At 40.1% G+C, this 18,588-nt stretch overlaps 1 protein-coding gene across 1 annotated transcript in view; it reads right to left on the reverse strand.

Annotated features, from left to right (window-relative positions):
• Positions 1 to 18,588, reverse strand: part of Gabrg3 (gamma-aminobutyric acid type A receptor subunit gamma3) — a 606,777-nt gene that overhangs the window by 554,063 nt on the left and 34,126 nt on the right. Inside the window, exon 3 of the mRNA XM_042277165.2 lies at positions 2,711 to 2,778. Within this exon, the coding sequence (XP_042133099.1) occupies positions 2,711 to 2,778 (68 nt within the window). The remainder of the gene's footprint in view (positions 1 to 2,710; positions 2,779 to 18,588) is intronic.

Raw genomic sequence — 18,588 nt, forward strand, 5'->3', positions numbered from 1 at the left:
TTATGAGAAAAGCGTCATTTAGAAGTATATTCAGGGTCTCAGGATGTAAGTTTTTCATTTAGCTTCATCCACAATGTTAAAGTTTGATAAGGTTATAGGATTTCCCCCAAATAGCCACTTAGCAATCAACAAATTAAGAGAGATAATGATGGTTATTGCTTTCATGCTCACGGAACCTTTATTGACTTTGTGAACACTGAGATTTGAATTTCAGAATTAGCAGCTCTACAGTGAAACAAAAGTGGAGTTTCATCCAGTTGGCAGACTGACGTGGACGTGCTGCAGTTTCTCGTGCTTAGTCCCTTAGGGACCAGGAGAATATTAGATAGGACTTTCCATTTGTCAGAATAAGGGGTAGCCAATAGGAAATCTAAGAAGCATAGGAACAACATAGGCATCTTCCTCTGAGGGCTCAGAACACCTTGGGTCAATTTAAGTAGGATCTCTTTTTAAAATTTATAAAATTACATTTATTTATTTGTGTGTTTGTATTTGTGTATATGCATGCATGTATACACAAGCAGGCATGGTATGGTACATGTATAGAAATGAGGAGAAAACTTGTGGGGGTCAGTTCTCTCCTTCCACCTGTGAGTTCCAGGAATTGAACTCAGGTCTTTAGACTTGGCAACAAATGACTTTCCCTGTTGAGCCATCTAGCATCCCTGATTAAAATCATTCTTTACTGTTTGGTAGAAGGGCCAGAATTCAAGCCTGAAATCCTAACATGGAGAGTGGAGATGTATTTCAGTTGGTAAAGCACTTACTTAGCTTCCATGAAGCCTTACGTTTGGTCTACAGCACTGCATAAGCGAGGAATGCCTACATGGCACATGCCTGTAATCCCAGCACTCAGATCAGAAGTTCAAGGTGATCTTGGTTACACAGCAAATCTGAGACCAGCCTAGGATACATGACACACTGTCTCAAGAAAAAATCTTAAAAGGAAGAAGACAGAATTATCAAGAGATCTTATGAGGTCTGTACTAATTCCTGGTGCACATTCCAAGAAGGTTTCCATACTTTTTCAAGTCTAAGATATAGCTCAAGTCTCTCCCATCTCTCTTCAGGCCTTGGTCCCTTAGGTCCAGGAATGCTTCTTAGCCAACATTCCACTTATCTCCATTAGTGTCACATGAGGGACCTGGTAAGGTTGTCCCCATTGGCAAAAGATCAGGCTGACTTCATTGGAAAATGTTGTTCCAACCATACCAACCTGCTAACCTGTCCTGGACGAGTTTGACATTCAGCCAAGTCCCTGCCATCTGTGGGTGATGTCACTTAGCATCCTCCTCTGGCACATTTGATTTCCACACTAAAATGCCCAACCAGAGTGTAGTTCTGAGCACAAAGTACATCTCCAAGCTACAGGAGCTAGGCAAACCTCTAGGAACACCAATGCATCACTCTCACTAAAGTGTTGTGGGATTGTGTCTACAGAGGAACTTTCAGTGTTAGAGATAAATTAGAATGAGACACAGAGGCAAGCAGAAGATGTGTGGATGAAAGGCAACCAAGGCCAACCCAAGGTAAGAAACAAATGCATTAAAAATGAGTATTTTCTCAGCACAGTCAGCTCAGTTTATTACTTGCCAGGTAAGGGACGATTACATTACTAATTGATTTTAATACACATTCCGTTTAATACACACCCACTCACATGGGTTGTGTGAAGCAAGTCTCTTTTATTCATTTCACCTTTTTGTTCATATGTATGGATGACATTGATATTAATTTTCTGTTTGGAAGTTTTTTTTGTGCTACAGATTGTACATCTAACCTCATACATGCTACCATTCTGCCATTAGCCACACCTTTGAGATGTTTCAATTTTTGAAAAGAGAATCACCTATCACACAATTTTACCATGACATGGAAGCCTTCTGTCAAAGAGCAATTGTAACATCTGGCAATTAAAAGAGACATTCCTGCTATTGGTTTGAAGGAGTTAATCCCATGCACAACGCACTGCAATGAGAAGGCATGTGCTGGTGTATTGGCAATTCCCTGTCCGTTCTCTTAGACATCTCCCAGATTCAGAGGCAGCAGGCACAAAGAAGCCCTGTATGGGACATTGTTGGCAACCTCCAATGACCTGCTCTGGAAATCTTACATGCATCTAGTCAGGAGGCACACCACAGTGGGAAGACATGTCAGGAGGCCCGTGTACCACATTCTAACACAACATCACTTGCTTAGCAGCTATGCACTTTCCATCATGCATGACTTCTTTCACAGGAGACAGTCCAGTGCCCAACTTGCTTACAAGCCTATGGAAACCCATATATTCAGGAAAATAATGTATTTGCTCTTATATTCCTCCTGAAGCAGATAAATAAATCACCAGGAGCTGGCTTATTCACAGAATTCAACCCAAAAGGTGCCTACCATTTATATGCATCCCTAATATTAGTGAGGTCAGATAAAGACAATGGCTACACAACCCCAAATAATCCCATCTCAAAGGCATGCACTGTCAATACGTGTGAGAGTGGGGACAGGTCTTAATCTCCAGAGCAATGGCTCACTGATGACATCACAAGCTGTCCCTCTTGACTCTTAAAGACCATTTTCAATATCACATCACTTAACACTTAAGGAGTTATAGTGGGCTTCAAACCCACATGATAAAACTCCAACCCGAATCTGTTGGAAACTGTAGTCATGAAGGAGTGCAAGAGCCGTTGAGCTAAACACAGGTGCTTCTTACCATGTTTATGGATGACACAGGACCAATGCTGTTAACATAAATGTCCACATCGATCACAGTTGGTTTTACTGTGGAGAAAAATACATACATGTTAGTGATTTATGACCCAGTGGAAACCGAGAGCATAGCCCCATGTCTGGAGGTCTCAGACACTAACAGCACAGCCCTGTGCTGCGTAGGTGGGTGGATTTCTCTTGGGGACCTCATTTGCATTTAAAATTTAACTCAGCTTGTCTTACTTCTTAAACTCCAAAAGGATGAGAGATTCTGACTTGTATTTATTGGGCTGTAGGAAAATAAGACAGTTACCCACTGCAAATTGCCAGTAACAGATTACTATAAAGATATTCTATGCTACTTAAGTTGATTTTATGGCACTTAAGTTGATTTTATGGCAAAGAAATTGGATAAAATATAAGTCATTGCATAAGTAATTTAATGTTGAAGTAGCTATAAAGCTGAATCACAAGATGAGCAATATCAGAGGTAGATTAAAAAAAAGAAACTATAGTTCCAAAGCAAAATTCTAGTAAGTTCAAACACCAAAGAAAAGTAAAAACATGACATATCATTATCATCGTTATTATTTAAGAAGACAGACACATGTCTAGCAAAGAGTTAAAATGCTACAGTCATAAGCAGCAAAAATTTTGTGAATGAAAATATCACTGTTTCAAGTGTGGGACTGCACAGCTTCTGTGAGCAGGACACACTGCAGGTTCAAGTGTGAGGATGAGCAGCTCCTGGGAGCAGCACACACTGCAGGTTCAAGTGTGAGGGTGAGCAGTCCCTGGGAGCTGCACATGCTGCAGGCTAACTAGCCAATTTAGGTTTCCTCTTCCCTTGCCTGCAGAGGATCGAAGCATCACCAGTGTGGAGATAGGGATTCTGCAGAGCTCGAGCTCAGGAGCCAATGCCCTGTTCAGGAGAGAACCCCTTCATCACTACTCAGGGATTGTTGAAGGAGAGAACAGAGCCAGTTTCTGAATATGTATGCCCAGGAGGAACATAAACAAGAGGCATGAACTTGTCCACATGAAGTTTCCATGGAAACAAGACTGTTTGCTTCTGCAATTATTTCAATGGGCCTCCTTCAGTTCTGCTGAATAGCTGCTCATTCACAAATGGACTCTGCACTTTGGTTCTGGAACTGAGGTATCTTTGAGCTTCCAAGCTCACACATTCAGGGATTTAAATCCAGGGTAGTGGTTTTCAGACTTTCATGAGATGAAAACAATAGTCATGAATTTGAGCCAACTCCCAACATCTGTCAACACAACCAATCTGTGTTAGTTCCAAAGAGTTGTTGGCATTTTGGACAAAAACCCCAACACAATTCTACATGCTATACACATGACACATAAATTTCAGATAAGCAGACTCTGAGCCTGAAACTAGGATTTCCTGATGATTAAAATGACAAATAGCATCTTCCTTCAGCCTCACTGATTTCCTCGGTGTTCTGTTACCAACACAAGACAACTCTAGATTATGCTGTACAGAAGGCTGTGTGACGTGATGTCAGTTAAGACTTTTTGCAGAAGACTTTTCTGGTTGTTTTGGAGTGTTGATTACACTCTGGGTTTCTGGAGTTTGTTAATCTCATTAAATTACAAGGGCTTGCAGACACAAAGCCTGAATGGCTTAAAGGGGGAGGTGTGAAATGTATTGAGTGTGATCATGTAACAAAGATTTTAAGAGAGGGAAATTTGGAATACATACACGTGCACACAAATACACTCATAAATGCTGGAGGAACCACTGGTTTTAGTAGCTGTTGCTAAGCAAAGTCATGATAATGTCAGTGGCGCATTTCAGAATGCCATCTAACAGCTGTGCCCAAGAAGCATACAGGCCACGCTTGATAATTCAGACACTAAAGATACAATTCTGATAAAAGGCTTTCACCAAAGTCATCAGGCATCTCTAACAAAGAAAATGGCAGTCTTTTTGGCAAATGATGCTAGGAAAACTGGATATCCAAGATAAAAAGAATGAATTTTGATCCTTATACCTCATATCCAAAAATAAACTCAAAATAGGTTAAATGACTAATCATACTTATAATTATAAAACTATTAGAAGTAAAGATGTGGAAGCATTGTGATATTCAATTTGTAATGGTGTCTTACATTTAATATCAAATTTTCAGACAGCAAAAAGATCAATGTTACTACAGCAAATTTAAACATGTGCACAGAAGGCATAGCAGGGGGAGACAGCCACCCTCACGTGGAACTGTGCACCGTTAATAATAAGGAAAATCACTCGGGCACTGTAGATGATAGTATGGTGGTTTCTCAAAATAGGAAACAGAATTACCACAAGGTAAAGCAATCAAACATCCTGGTATTTTACCAATGGAAGTAAAAGGAGGGACTCAATAGATATTTGTATGTCTACATTTATACTGATGTCATTCACAACAGCAGAAACAACGTAAGTAATCACAAAAGATGAATGGATAATTAAAGTGGGGAATATGATGGGATTTTATTTCATCTTTAAGGGGTATGAAATTTTAACACATGGTACACCATGGATGAATGATGATGGCAGTACACTGAATAAATGTATAGCTTCGGTTCTGGAAGACAGGAAGGAGGTGGATGGTTGTGACACAATATAATGCCATCGATTTACAGTACAATAAAATAAATAAGATGGAAAGTTTTATGATATATATCATAAATTATGTATAAGTAAATACACACATATAAAGCATAATAATGATCTGGAAAGACTTAGGTAACTGAAAGGATGATATCCTTCACAAAGGTAATAAATCCAACAATAGCAACAAGAGAAACCAGTTTTCAAGGTGAGAGGGGACAAATTCTATTGTAAAGATTATTAAAAAAAGTGGTGGGGAGGGCACTAGAACTGAGCCCTATTTATTGGATGAAAAATATATTCATTTGCCATTCTTTAGAGCTCTTTCTTGCCTTCTGGGTTTATTTACTAAAAATTTAGAGTTACTATGTCTGAGAGGATTGTGTAAGGAACGAGAGCTTGCCCAAGGAACAATGGGCAAGCCTTGAGAAACCTCAGCCACAGTCCTCCCTTCAGAGGTTGCTGGGACCCTAAGAGGACAGTGTAGCCTACACCTTCTCCTCACCTCAGTCACAAAACCACAGCATATGTAAGAATGGTTTGTTTTTCTTTCCTTTACTACACTGTGTTATTTCTCACCCTAAATCAAGCAACTGAGGAAAGAATGCTGGGTTACTATTTGAACTGTCAGTACAGAGGCAAAACGTGGTGCTCATGAGAGGGGCACCTCTCAGGCCTTGCTGGAGGCAATGTAGGCTCTGAATGGGTGGTCTGATGATGGACCTAGAAGCAGGTAGCTTAGGCTCCAAAGTCTAGAGATGCAGTACTCTGTCCTGGTTATTCCATCACCTGTCATGGTAAAAACTGAAAAGAAAAAAAGGACAGTTCATGGCCTCAGTGTCTCTGAGACTTGATATTAAAAATTATGTTTTCTAGAGTTCAAAATTTGTATTAAACAATCTTCAGTCCCTTTTGTAAGGAAAAAATACATTTTTATTTCCAACAAGTTATATGTCATGTGCTCTGTTCAGACTAAGAAGAACAAGCATACTTCTTAGGAAATGTCTAAAATGCCAACCTTAATGAGAGAGACAAACAGAGACAGAGAAAGAGAGACAGAGAGACAGGCAGAGAGAGAGAGACAGACACACACAGAGAGACAGAGAAAGAGAAAGAGAGAAGACACTCTTCTTTAATCCATCACTAGATCCTTACTTCTCATGTTAGTATTTTATCAATTCCTTGAGATCCCTTGGTTTCAGGATTCTCACAGAGGTAAAATCCTTGCATGCTCAAATCCCTTACATAAAATTGTGTGATACTTCCATACAATCTATACACAACATTTTCAATAACCTCCAGATAACATGCTGAATATTATGTAAACATTACATCAATAGTTGTTTATTCTGCAAGAGTAATAGTGATATGTTTTCCCCTGTAGTACCAATCAAGCCACAGCTGGCTAAATCTACAGCTGTAACCAGTGGGGACAGAAGGTAGATTGCATTTGAACGTTAACAAATGTCTTTAATTTTCCTACATTTATCTCTTTCCTGTTCAGCCTGGGGCCTATTAGGAGCCATCAGCCTTATTTATTAAGTGAAGAACTACCCCTGTAAACCAAGGACAGAACTGGTCTTCTTTCATGAAAAGGATTACAAGCTGATTCAAGAGCATTGCTTGGATTTTTCCAAGGTAAAATGGAAAAGCATATCACGATGGTTTCTAAAATCCCCAAAACGTCTAAAACCACAGACTTAGGGATTAGGAGCCCATCATGGTAGCAGAGTAAATCATAGGGTGCTCTAAGCCATGGATTCTGTCTCAACATAAAAAAAAAAAACCAAATAAACAACAACAAAACTGACAAGTTGTGACAAACCCACAGATACACACCATAGCTTAGTTTGCTGTCAGGACTTACTGGAGACAATGTAGGCTCAGAATTGGGTCAGTTACTACAAAAGGCAGTAGAAACAGAACCTGGGCTTGGCTTCCTATGGACACAGGGTTTGAAGCTCTTCTTCCAGGGCAGGAGAAAGAGCAGGAATCCACCCAGAAGGAATGAGGCTATGGATTCAAACAGGACCCCCACCATGTCTAAGCTATAAGCCTGAACACACGAGAGGCCCAGACATCTGATTTCCTTGGCCTGAACATTTTGATTGGTACCTTTTACGAAAATTGATTCCTAGGTATCTATGGGCATTGAAGGAAAATCCATTTCACATGAAGTAATTGCGAAGCAAGATCCTTTTCTAAACCTATATATTATGAGGACACTTTCTGTTTTAGACCAAGACCTCTTGTTCTCCCCCAAAAAAGAACTGTGTTCTGGACAGTGAAGATGTGTGATTCGCCATGGTCCCCCCGCAGAATCATAAGCAGGAAGGAGTCATGATACTGTGGTCTAATGACAGCTCTAGAAAGCGGGCCTGTGGAGCTATTATAATTACTTGACTTGTGCATGTTAAATGTTCACCTGAGCTTGAGAACTGTAATACGATGAAGACCTTTAAACATTCTCCAAAACATGACAACAACTATGAGTTGATCCAAGAAGTCAAGTGGGCAAAGCTCTGATAGATAAGGACACTCCTGACAGTAGGCATCTGTTACCATGGAAATGATTTTATCTTTGTGGACAGAAAAAAGGCTGAGAGTGACATTGGGACAGAAAATGAAGGGACTTACAGTCACTCATAAATAAGCAGGAAACAGGCAATGACAGAGACACAGATTAGGATAGATGGATACTGGGTATAATACCAAGAGTGACAGGTATAGAAGCTGCTGTGGGTTTGGGGCAGTCATGTAGGCGTTTAGGACTGTCCATGGAAGATAACTGTTAAGCTGTCCCATAGATGGTACCAGTAGGAAAGGAATGCAAACCCCAAGCAAGATAGCATGGCCAGTGAATAACCCCAGCTGACTCCAACCAGGTCTGAAATAAGAAAGTTTCACAATATCATTATCTTCTTCTCCCTATACAAGATGGCTGCTAGTGAAGTTAATTCACATGGGGTGGGAGGTAGTGGGACAGTCTCCCAGTGAAGAGTAGATGCTCAGCATCTTCACAGTGGGGGCAGTTGGGGCTGCTGCCGTAAGATGCAATGAGAATGACAAATACTGCATTTTGTGCCTTTCTAACCATGTTTACCTTTTACTATAACCTAGTCGCTGACATTTCTAATTTTATAAAAGATTAAATATGAAAAACTTAAATATGAGCAACTTAAATTTAAAAGATAAGCAAATAACACTAATGCATAAACCCACTCCCAGTAACCGGGAATTGGCTTTCCAGTCTTCCCTGCCTTTGGGGACAAGGATGGAAAATCCTGTCAGTCCCTGTATCCACTGTCTATTCTTGTACATAAACTATGAGTCCTACCAGGCACTAAACAGACTGGTATCCAGCCCATCACATGTCATGATCCTGTACTGCCCTCCATCTGATAACCTCTACTGATAACCACAGAGAAAAGGGCCAGTAGCCATTACTAAATGGCATTTGCCTATAATTCCATTTTGGTTCTGACCCTGCCATCAGGAAGCTAAGGCAGGAGGAGTGTATGGGACTCTGTGTGGTTGGCCGGCCAGGACTCTGCAGCTTGCCTGCAGGAGAAAGCAAGGATTTTGAACTCAATTTCCAGATTTTCTACTTTGATAGAGAGGCTTAACAGTATTTTGAGGAACAAAGAATTCATTGAGAATCTATTATTATTTTTAGTATCCATCATCTTCATAATCATGATCATAATTATCACCACAAGCAATCACTGCAGGCTCTTTACAATTCAAATCCTCTGTCTCGAAGGCTTACCTCAGATCTATGCGTAATGTCTAAGGGATAGTATGCATGTTCCCAACCTGGGAAATGCCGGGTTTGGGGGAATAGGTCAAGGACCTACAGAAGAAGTACATCACAAACAGATTTGCTAAGCAGAAAGGAGCTGCCAACTCGAACCTGACCCAGCTGGCCACTGGAAGCCCGATGTGGGTAAAGTCAGCATAGCTGGTCCTAGTCTGGCTCTGTGAGGGGATTATTGAGCCATCTGTTTCTGCTTCTCAAATGTAGGGTTTACAGCTGGACCCCACCTCACTTGCTCCCAGACAAAACCTGTGGGTGTCAATGCTGAAACCTTCAGTCTTGTCCTACACAGTCTTTTCGTGTGTGACCTCAAGAAAGCTAGCGGGAGTTCACCGAGGCCAACAAAGGCATGTCATGATGACTCAGGTTTGAGAAAGCATGAAACAAGGCAAACAGTGAAATCCACATCACTGTTCATGGAAGCAAAACAAACAGGTTAACAGTGCTTATTAGAAAGAGAAGAAAACATGGCTGATTATGTTCTGAGCCACCTTCCTCCAGAGCTCTTACTGGCAGTTACTCAAAAGTTTCTAAATAACCACCTCCTGAAAGAATTGAATGGTAAGACGGTAAGACACAGAAAGCAGCTGCTGAGGCTTATCACCCTGAAAACCCAGCTCCAAGGTCACCCTGTGACCTGGCCAAATAGCTGCAACTGCTGTGGTTTCTCTTCTCCAGCAGGAAACCTTTCCATCTGACAGGAATTCTATTGATTACAACAGGAAAGGGAAAGTTTAAAGGGCCTTTCATGGCGGCTTCTCTGTTCTACATCTGACTAGGAATATCAAACATCAAAATGCACTCACTGGCAAAACATGCATCCACAGCAGATTCCAAAGGCCATTCACATTACACCTCCAAGCAAGGAAAAAGCCTGAGGTCTGGATGTGTAGCCCTTAGCAGTCAGCAAACTCACTGTACACTTTAAAGGCAATAACAAAGTGACATCAGCAAGAGGCAGAACAGGAAGGCCTGGACTCTCTTAATACAGAGATGGCAACTCAATAACAACACATGAACAAATCCAGAAATCATGGCAGGGCTCCAGCACCCATGAAATGTGGAGCCAACCATGTAAAGCCTGGTGGGAAGACTCACAGCGTTGTCTGCCTGAGCCCAAACCTCTAGCTTGGCAGAGAACACTCAAGAGAGATTGCAACTCTGGACTTCTCTCAGGATTAAAGAGAACAGAGGACTTTCAACCTCCTGACATTTGCATGGGTGTCACTGAGATTGCGTTCTTCCTTGTCTGAATTTGAAGTTGTTAGAAACAGGGCAAGAGGTCAGGTGGCCTCTGAGAACACAGTCAACAAGTATACCTCTTACATACAATTGATGTTAAGTTAACATCGGTTTGGTCCTGAAGCGTGAAGGTACTCACCCCCTGTCTGAGGATCTGAATTTGAACTACATAAATCACATGGTAAATGGAGAGAACTGACTCCCCCAGGTTGACCTCTGACCTCCACATGTGGAAACAGCTGTATATCCCTCCTACAAATAAAAGAATTGTTTAAAGTAGGAATTTATTAAGTGATAACTAAAAGATAAAAACTGACTGTATAAATAAACAAAGGCCAAGACCCAATTACACATTCTTTCCATGAGACACGCACTTAGACATATGAGGCAGAATGGGCCAAAAGTTAAAAAAATTTAAAGCTATTTCATAAAGCAGGGACACAATCTAAGCAGTAGGGCTGAACTTTAAACAGACAAAAACTGTCACAAAACTCAAAGAATGTCATCCCAGAATGAGAAAGTGGGTAATTCAGCAGGAAGATATAACAACTACTAAAAATGATACGGATATAATATTGGATTTCGCAGATACAAGTGAACACTGAAAGGGATAAGGAGCAAAACTGACAGAGTCATAGGAGACATCAATAGTTCACTCTCAATTTCCTGGAACTCCATCAGTCAGTGCAGACCCAGGGTCCCCTAGCCCTTTAACACTCCACTCTCACCAATACACACACACACACACACACACACGCACACACACGCACGCACGCACGCACGCACGCGCGCCATCCAGACAAAACAAAACAGAGAAATGCTGGAGTTCAATAATGTCATAAATCAAATGGACCTAGAAGACATCTACAAAACATTTCGCTGGGTGGTGGTGGTGGTGGTGGCGGCGGCGGCGGCGGCGGCGGCGGCGGCGGTGGCGCACGCCTTTAATCCTAGCACTCGGGAGGTAGAGGCAGGAGGATCTCTGTGAGTTCTAGGCCAGCCTGGGCTACCAAGTGAGTCCCAGGAAAGGTGCAAAGCTACACAGAGAAACCCTGTCTCGAAAAACAAAAAACAAACAAACAAACAAACAAAAAAAAAAAAAAAAACATTTCACCCAAACACACACAAAATATGGTTTCTTCTCAGCAGCTTATGGTACTTTATCCAAAAATAACCACATGCTTGGACACAAAGAAAGTCTTAACAGATAGAAGAAACTTGAACTATCACCCTGCCTACTATTATCTCACCACCAGAGATCAAAGCTGGATATCAAGAACAGAAAAAACAGAAAGCTTACAAACTCATGGAAACTGAAAAACTCATTACTGAATGAAAAATGGGTTAAGATAGAAATCAAGAAAGAAATTTAAAATTTTTTTAAATTGAATTTAATAAAAACATGATTTACCTAAGCAAATGAAACACAATGAAAGCAAGTTAATAACACTAAATGCCTAAATAAAAGAAAAAAATACTAGAGAGATCTCATATTAGCAATTTAATATTACAACTTAAAACTCTAGAACAACAAGAGGGAATAACAAACAAAAAGACTAGATGACAAGAAATCAACTCAGGACTGAAATCTAAATAGAAACAAAAAAATCAATGAGATGGAAAGTTGGTTCTTTAAGAATTATAAAGTTTGAGAAAACCTTAACCACATAAACTAAAAGACAGAGAGAAAATAAACAAATAAATAAAATAAGAGATGAAAAGTAGGATATTACAACAGTCACTGAAGGAGTTTAGATAATTGTCAGGTCATACTTTAAAAACCTGTACTCCACCAAACAGGAGAGCAAAAAGAAATGGATGAATTTCTTGACATATACAACCTACCAAAGTTAAATCAAGATCAAATAAGCAATTTAAACACCCATAAACCCCATGAAACAGAATGAGTAATTAAAAGTCTCCCAACCAAAAAGGCACAGGGCCAGATGGATTCTGTACAGAATTCTTCAAAATCTTAAAGGAAGAATTAACCCCAATACTCTTTAAAATTATTCACAAAGCAGAAACTGAAGTAACATTTCCTAATTCTTTTTATGAGTCCTCTATTACTCTAATACCAAAACCACACAAAGGCCAAATCAAAACCAAAGGAAATTGCTGAACAACATCCCTTATTCATATAACTACTGCAAACTGAATTTAAAAAAGATCTACCATGATCAAGTTGGCATCATCCCAGTGATGCAGGCATGGTTCAGTACACATAAATCAATAAATGCAATTTTCTACATAAACCGATTGAAAAAAAAAAGCACATGATCATCCCATTAGATGCAGAAAAGGCCTTTGACAAAAATCTAACGTCCCTTCAATAATAAAATTCTTAGAGGGACTAGAGATGCATGGAGCATACATCAATGTAATAAGTTATTTATAGCCCACAAATAATATAAACCTAAATGTAGGGAAAAAAAACACAGCAAAATTCCACTAAAATCAGGAGCAAGTCAAGGTTGTCCACTCTTTGCATAGCTATTCAATATTGTACTGGAAGTCTTAGCTAGAGCAACAAGACAACCGAAAGGGACCAAAGGGATACAAACAGGAAAGGAAGAAGTCAAGGTATCTATTTGCAGATGTTACACAGATCAGACCAAGGCAAATGAGACAGAAAATTAAAAACAGTAGAAAAAAATCAAACCAGGAGTTAGTCCTCCAAAAGCATCAATAAAATTTATATCCCCCAGCTAAGGAAGAAAGACGTAATTAAGATTAGAAATGAAAGGGGGCAAATACAACTGATTTCATAGAAATGGAAAGGGTTTCTGAACATTGTGAGCAAGTTTACTCAAAAACCAACTGGAAACTCTAAAGCAAATTTAGATCATCTAAAAGAATTGGACCAATCCCAAAGAAAGTCCACTATTGCTGAAGCAAGGAAACAGAAAATCTGAACTATGCCTTTACTAAAACTGACTCACTGTGAAAACCTCTTAAAATGCAAGAGCCTGATTTCTTCAAGACTCTTAAATAGTGACATCAGTCCTCCTCAGACTTCTATAAAGATAAGGGGAGGGAAGCTTTCCAAACTTAACCCATGAAACCCAACTTGTCTGACACCAAAGTCAAGAGCCCTTTAAGAAAATGTTAGACTAATATCACTGATCAATGTTGACCAAAAAAAAAAAAAATAGATTACTAGAAAAGACACCAAGGCCAGGGACCTAGAGAAAAACCAAATAGTACTGCTCTGCTAAAGAAATGTAGTCATAAAATGACCCCTAGAGACATTCTGCTATACTCATTGATCAGTGCCTTGCTCAGCCATTATCAAAGAAGCTTCTTCCTATATTAAATGGCAACAAATACAGAGACCCACAACTAGAAAATGTGCAGAGAGTGAGAGACCTTGAAACCGCTCAATCCTAAATGTGATAACTCATATCAGATTTTTCCCATTAGGGCTCTCCTCTACAGAGGAGGAGACAGAAGATTGTAAGAGCCAGTGGGGATGGAAGACATCAAGGAAAAAAGGCCTTCTAAATACAACAGAACTGATGCACATATATACTTACAGATGCTGTGGCAACATGCACAAGGCCTGCATAGATCTGCACCAAACATGGTCCCAGTGTTGACAGAAGTGGACACATGCCCCTATTCTTAACCCCAAAGCCATCTTCAATGGACAAGCACTAGCAAATAAAATACTAATTTTATGCAATGGAGTCTAACTAGGAATACAAACTACTCTTAAGGGCAGGCCGAATGCTCAGAGACACATGCCCCCATCCTTAACCCAGAATTCATCTCCAGTTGACAACCGATAGCAAATAAAACATTATTTCTCTCCAACAGATTCTCACTGGTCATAAAAACCATTCTTAAGGGCAAGCCCCACACCCAGTAATAGAACAAACTAATGGCACCTTTGGAGAGTTTTTTTGGTCTCATAATGTTTCACTAGTTTTTTTTGTTTTTTTTTTAAGACAGTAGTTTTTAAAGTGCCCTGATGATGGGACTTTCCTGTTTTCTGTTCCCAGAGGCCAATACTTGGCCGCCAAATTTCTCTGGGGCTTGAGTCTGTGTTGTTCTCTGATCCTGGGCTCAGTCACATAGCATATTTTTTGTATCTTTCCAACTTCCAGAGTTCTGAGACAATCCATCACTAACACCAGTGCCAGCTACCAGGTGAGGGACTGAGGGACCTAGAACGCCCTGCTTATCTGCAATGCTAGGCACCTGATACTGAAAATGGACCCTGTTTTTTTCTCACAGTATAAAGCATATGAAATAGTGCAAGCTCTAGCTGCGGACTCTGATCAAACTATTAACATCTGATTAATCTTAGCTACTAAAAGTATTTTTCTTTTTTGTTCTGAACTGTTTCAAAATTCTCCAGTATTACAAGTACTTTGATGGGTTCCATCAATAATCATATTGCCAGAATTGGGATTCTGAATATCCCCCAAAAGCCCACATATTTTAAGGTTTATCTCTGATTTGGTACCATTCGGAGATGGTAGAAACTTTGAAATGCCAAACACGGAGAGGTTTGAATTCACTGCTGACAGGCCATTGAAGGGGACCATAAGATTCCAGCTTCTTCCTCTTGTCTTTTAGTGTTCTAGCCACGAGGTACACAGTGGTTTGAAAGAAATGGATCCCCCAGTCATAGACTGGAACCTCTATAATTATGAACCAAAATAAGCCTTTCTCTTATACGTTGATTAACACCAGTATTTATTGTAGAATCAGAAACCTAACTACTATACCTCCTGTCTGAGAGCAAGTGCCTACCTTCCAGCCAATCCCCATTAACAAATGTAATTAGCAGGCAAACATTCAGTGACATTGACTTTATATTCTAATGGTTATAGCATGTATTAATCACATAAACTAATCAATAAACTAGATAGTTATGATAGTGAATAGTGTGATAGAGAAGTAAAACTAGGTGCCGAGGTTAAAAAGTGACTATAGGACTTCACTTCCTGCATCTGTTTTTTCCCAGGAAATTAAAACAGTGACATGCTTAGGCTTCCATAGACATATGACCCAGTAACACTGGATTTCACAAAGTTGTATGTGTAGTATGAGATCTAGAATAAGGTCTCTAGAATAAGGTGTGTTGAAACAAAAACATTCTTGAAAAATAAACTGATTTAAAAAAAAAAACTAATGAAGGACATCAAATTCCAGATCCTGGCAATTCATCAGGTCCCAATAATAACACACATAATAAAACTACACCTGCTGAAGAGGAGTAAAATAAAAAGAAACCTTAAGTGTAGCCCAGATAAAAAAGGCCCACAGAATAAAGGACATTGTCAGAATGATGGCCAGTGTCTCTTGAGAAACAACAGAGGCTGAAACACGGAAACTCAAGATTATTCAAATGCTGACAGAAAAAAAAATGGCTTATGATTCTAGTCTCAAAAAATACCCTTCAGAAAACAAGGTGAAATAAGCAACTTTAATTATAATAAAGTCAAGGAGGTTTCATTTCCATCAGATCTTCAGGATGAGAGATAGGAAAAAATTTCCACACTATAAAAAAATCAGCATGTAAAGGATGGGTCTTCAGGAAAGAATACAGAATACCCAGGGTGCACTGCACAGTCACCCACCACTATTTATTAATTCAGCCACAATCTGTCATGGCCATATTGTAACAGGCTGTCACAGTGAGGGAAAAATAAAGACAATTTGATGGCCTGCACTGGGACTCAGAAAAGCAAAGCACGTGTGAGTAGAGACCAGCAACGTTGCAGTAAAATCACATGTGCTGTACAGTTTGCCGTGGATTGGAAGCAAGGCAGAGAGGTGACCTTTGGAAATGAAGCTGTAAACATCTGAGAACCAGTCGAGCTCTCCTGTCAGATGATAGAAATCACTGCCTGGAAAAGAGCAACAATGCCTCTGTGCCGGGATCACTAGCTAACTCCTCTACTTTCAACTCAAGTAATACCGTGAGCAAAAGAACAAAAGGAAAACGTATTTAGAAGAACTTCAACAAAATAGAAATTGCCAACAGCAGAAGTTATTGAATTGCTTGGTAGAGGACTGCATCAAGGAAGTTTTTGTTTCACCAATGAATTGATTCAGACTCTTCGGGAAGGGGAGTGGTGTAATGAGACAGGTGTATTATTTCTATGATCCCCACAGAGGAGACCAGCTAGGGCCTTTTGTATCTGTGAAGTCCTAGAATTTGACAGAACATCCAGGTACCTCAAATTCCCAGTTAGTTAGAAAGGTGAATCTAAGTCACAGAAGGCTTGAGGCCAAAACAATAATAGATTCAAAAATTATCTGCAACTCAAGTAGCTAGTGATTGGATCAAAAGATTGTTGTTGCTCTCAAAGAAAGAAATAGCAAGAAGCAAAAGTATGATATAATGAATGGGCAGGAATCTGGGTGATGGGGAAAGATACCAGGAAGAGTTAGTAAATGGGAAGAGATTGCTCACTAATACAGACAAACATGTTTATTTCTGTGTGGTAACATGCTTGTGAGCCTGGGACAATATCCGGACCTTTCTAATTTGCTTCCTACTGTGGACTGATGACACTGTATTTAAAACATGGGACCTCACAGTGAAGCCCTTCTTAATGATAAAGACCTATCAGTTTGCCTTGAAGATGAAAGCCATATTAACTGAATATTAATATGAATTAGCATTTGCTGAGCATCTGATGAAATTACAGTAAGCCCACTAAATAAGGCCAAGGCAAACACACACATAGAGAAACTTAAAAAGACCAAGGCCTTCTCTGCCAACAAGCCCTTTCCTCTGTTTGGCAATATAGCTCTTGCTATCTATCATGTAACTGTACAGACAGAACAGTGGTCCTTATTTACCCAGGAAGTATTGATTTCTAGGTACCCCCTCTCCAACCATACACAGAGACACCAGTCCTCAGATATTCAAATCTGAAAGTGTGTTTCATTTTGCACTGTATACTCTAAGTCACCTCTAGGAGACACATGATGCTTGATACAACATGAAAACCATATAAAATGGATGGTTTAAGGAATTCTGGCGAGAAGTGATGTCCATTCATGTGCATCATATAGAGATATTTTCTCAAATACAGTCAATCCATACGTAGTTGAATCCAACCCTCATATTTGTGCTAGTATGTATAAATGTACGTATGAGTCATTAGGCAACATAGTTTCCCCAGTATTATGTGTGGCTTGATGAAATACAAATAATTTGATACAACTTCTACTTTCCGGCTTACATGACTAACTTAGCAAGAGGCCATCCGTGCAAAACTCAAGAGGTAGAGAAAGCACTGGAAACCTGCTTGCTGGATCACTGGTTTGCTGTTAGTACTGAATCTTGTCGATTGTGGGAACTTAATGTCAGCCTGGAGGATCTCCAGGCAGCCTGTGTGTCTGAGTACAGGTGTCTCAGGCAGAGGGAGAACAGTGGCAGACAGTAAGCTCTGGGACAATAGCACACGGGAGGCCTGAACAGAGATTTGCAATGTTCTCCCACCTGCCTGCCTAGTACTCCTCCGCAAATGTCCCTCCACTGGCAAAAGAAGGGGAGGAGGGTCTGCATCTCCACTGAAGCAGCCAGCTGTTTCGTGCTATTGAAAAGGCCAAGAGAACCTATCAACATCTTATCAGATGAGCTTCTTCACTGAGCAGCTCTGCAAATGTTGGCCATGGTGACCTGAGAGCCTGCAAGAGACTGGTGATATTAACTGTGTTCATTTCATCCCCTCTCCTTCCCACAGAAGGAATACCACTCTGTCTTTGTAAGAAGTTGGCAGGAAACTGGGAGGAGAGGAAGAGGAGGATGAAGAGGAAGACAGCAAAGTACCCAATCTTTAGGCAAGAATACAAGAATTGAACTAAACAGCAAGATTAATGTGTTTCATTTATAGAAGGAACAAAAAGCCTGTCGTCCTGTAGAGCAGCAGAATCCACTTGAAGTTTGACTGGATTTCTGAGTGATTGTTAACTCAACTGACCCCTGTCCCCTCCAAGTCTAAAGAAGCCATGCATGCCATAATTTTAGAATTAATATCAAGACTGTGTACACAACACCTGTAGGTGCAATCCAAATTTACAGGCTATGACATTATTAAAAGTTACTGGGGGAAGCTATACAAAAGGGCCATATATTTTATTATTCTGTTGCTACTGATGTCCAGAATCGACAGATTCACAGCAATTGGAAGTGGGTGAGTGGGTGCCAGAGCTGGGGAAGGGAGGAAGAAGGAAGACT

The sequence above is a fragment of the Peromyscus maniculatus genome, chromosome 1 (assembly GCF_049852395.1).
Source record: "Peromyscus maniculatus bairdii isolate BWxNUB_F1_BW_parent chromosome 1, HU_Pman_BW_mat_3.1, whole genome shotgun sequence".
In the NCBI taxonomy this organism is placed as follows: domain Eukaryota; kingdom Metazoa; phylum Chordata; class Mammalia; order Rodentia; family Cricetidae; genus Peromyscus; species Peromyscus maniculatus.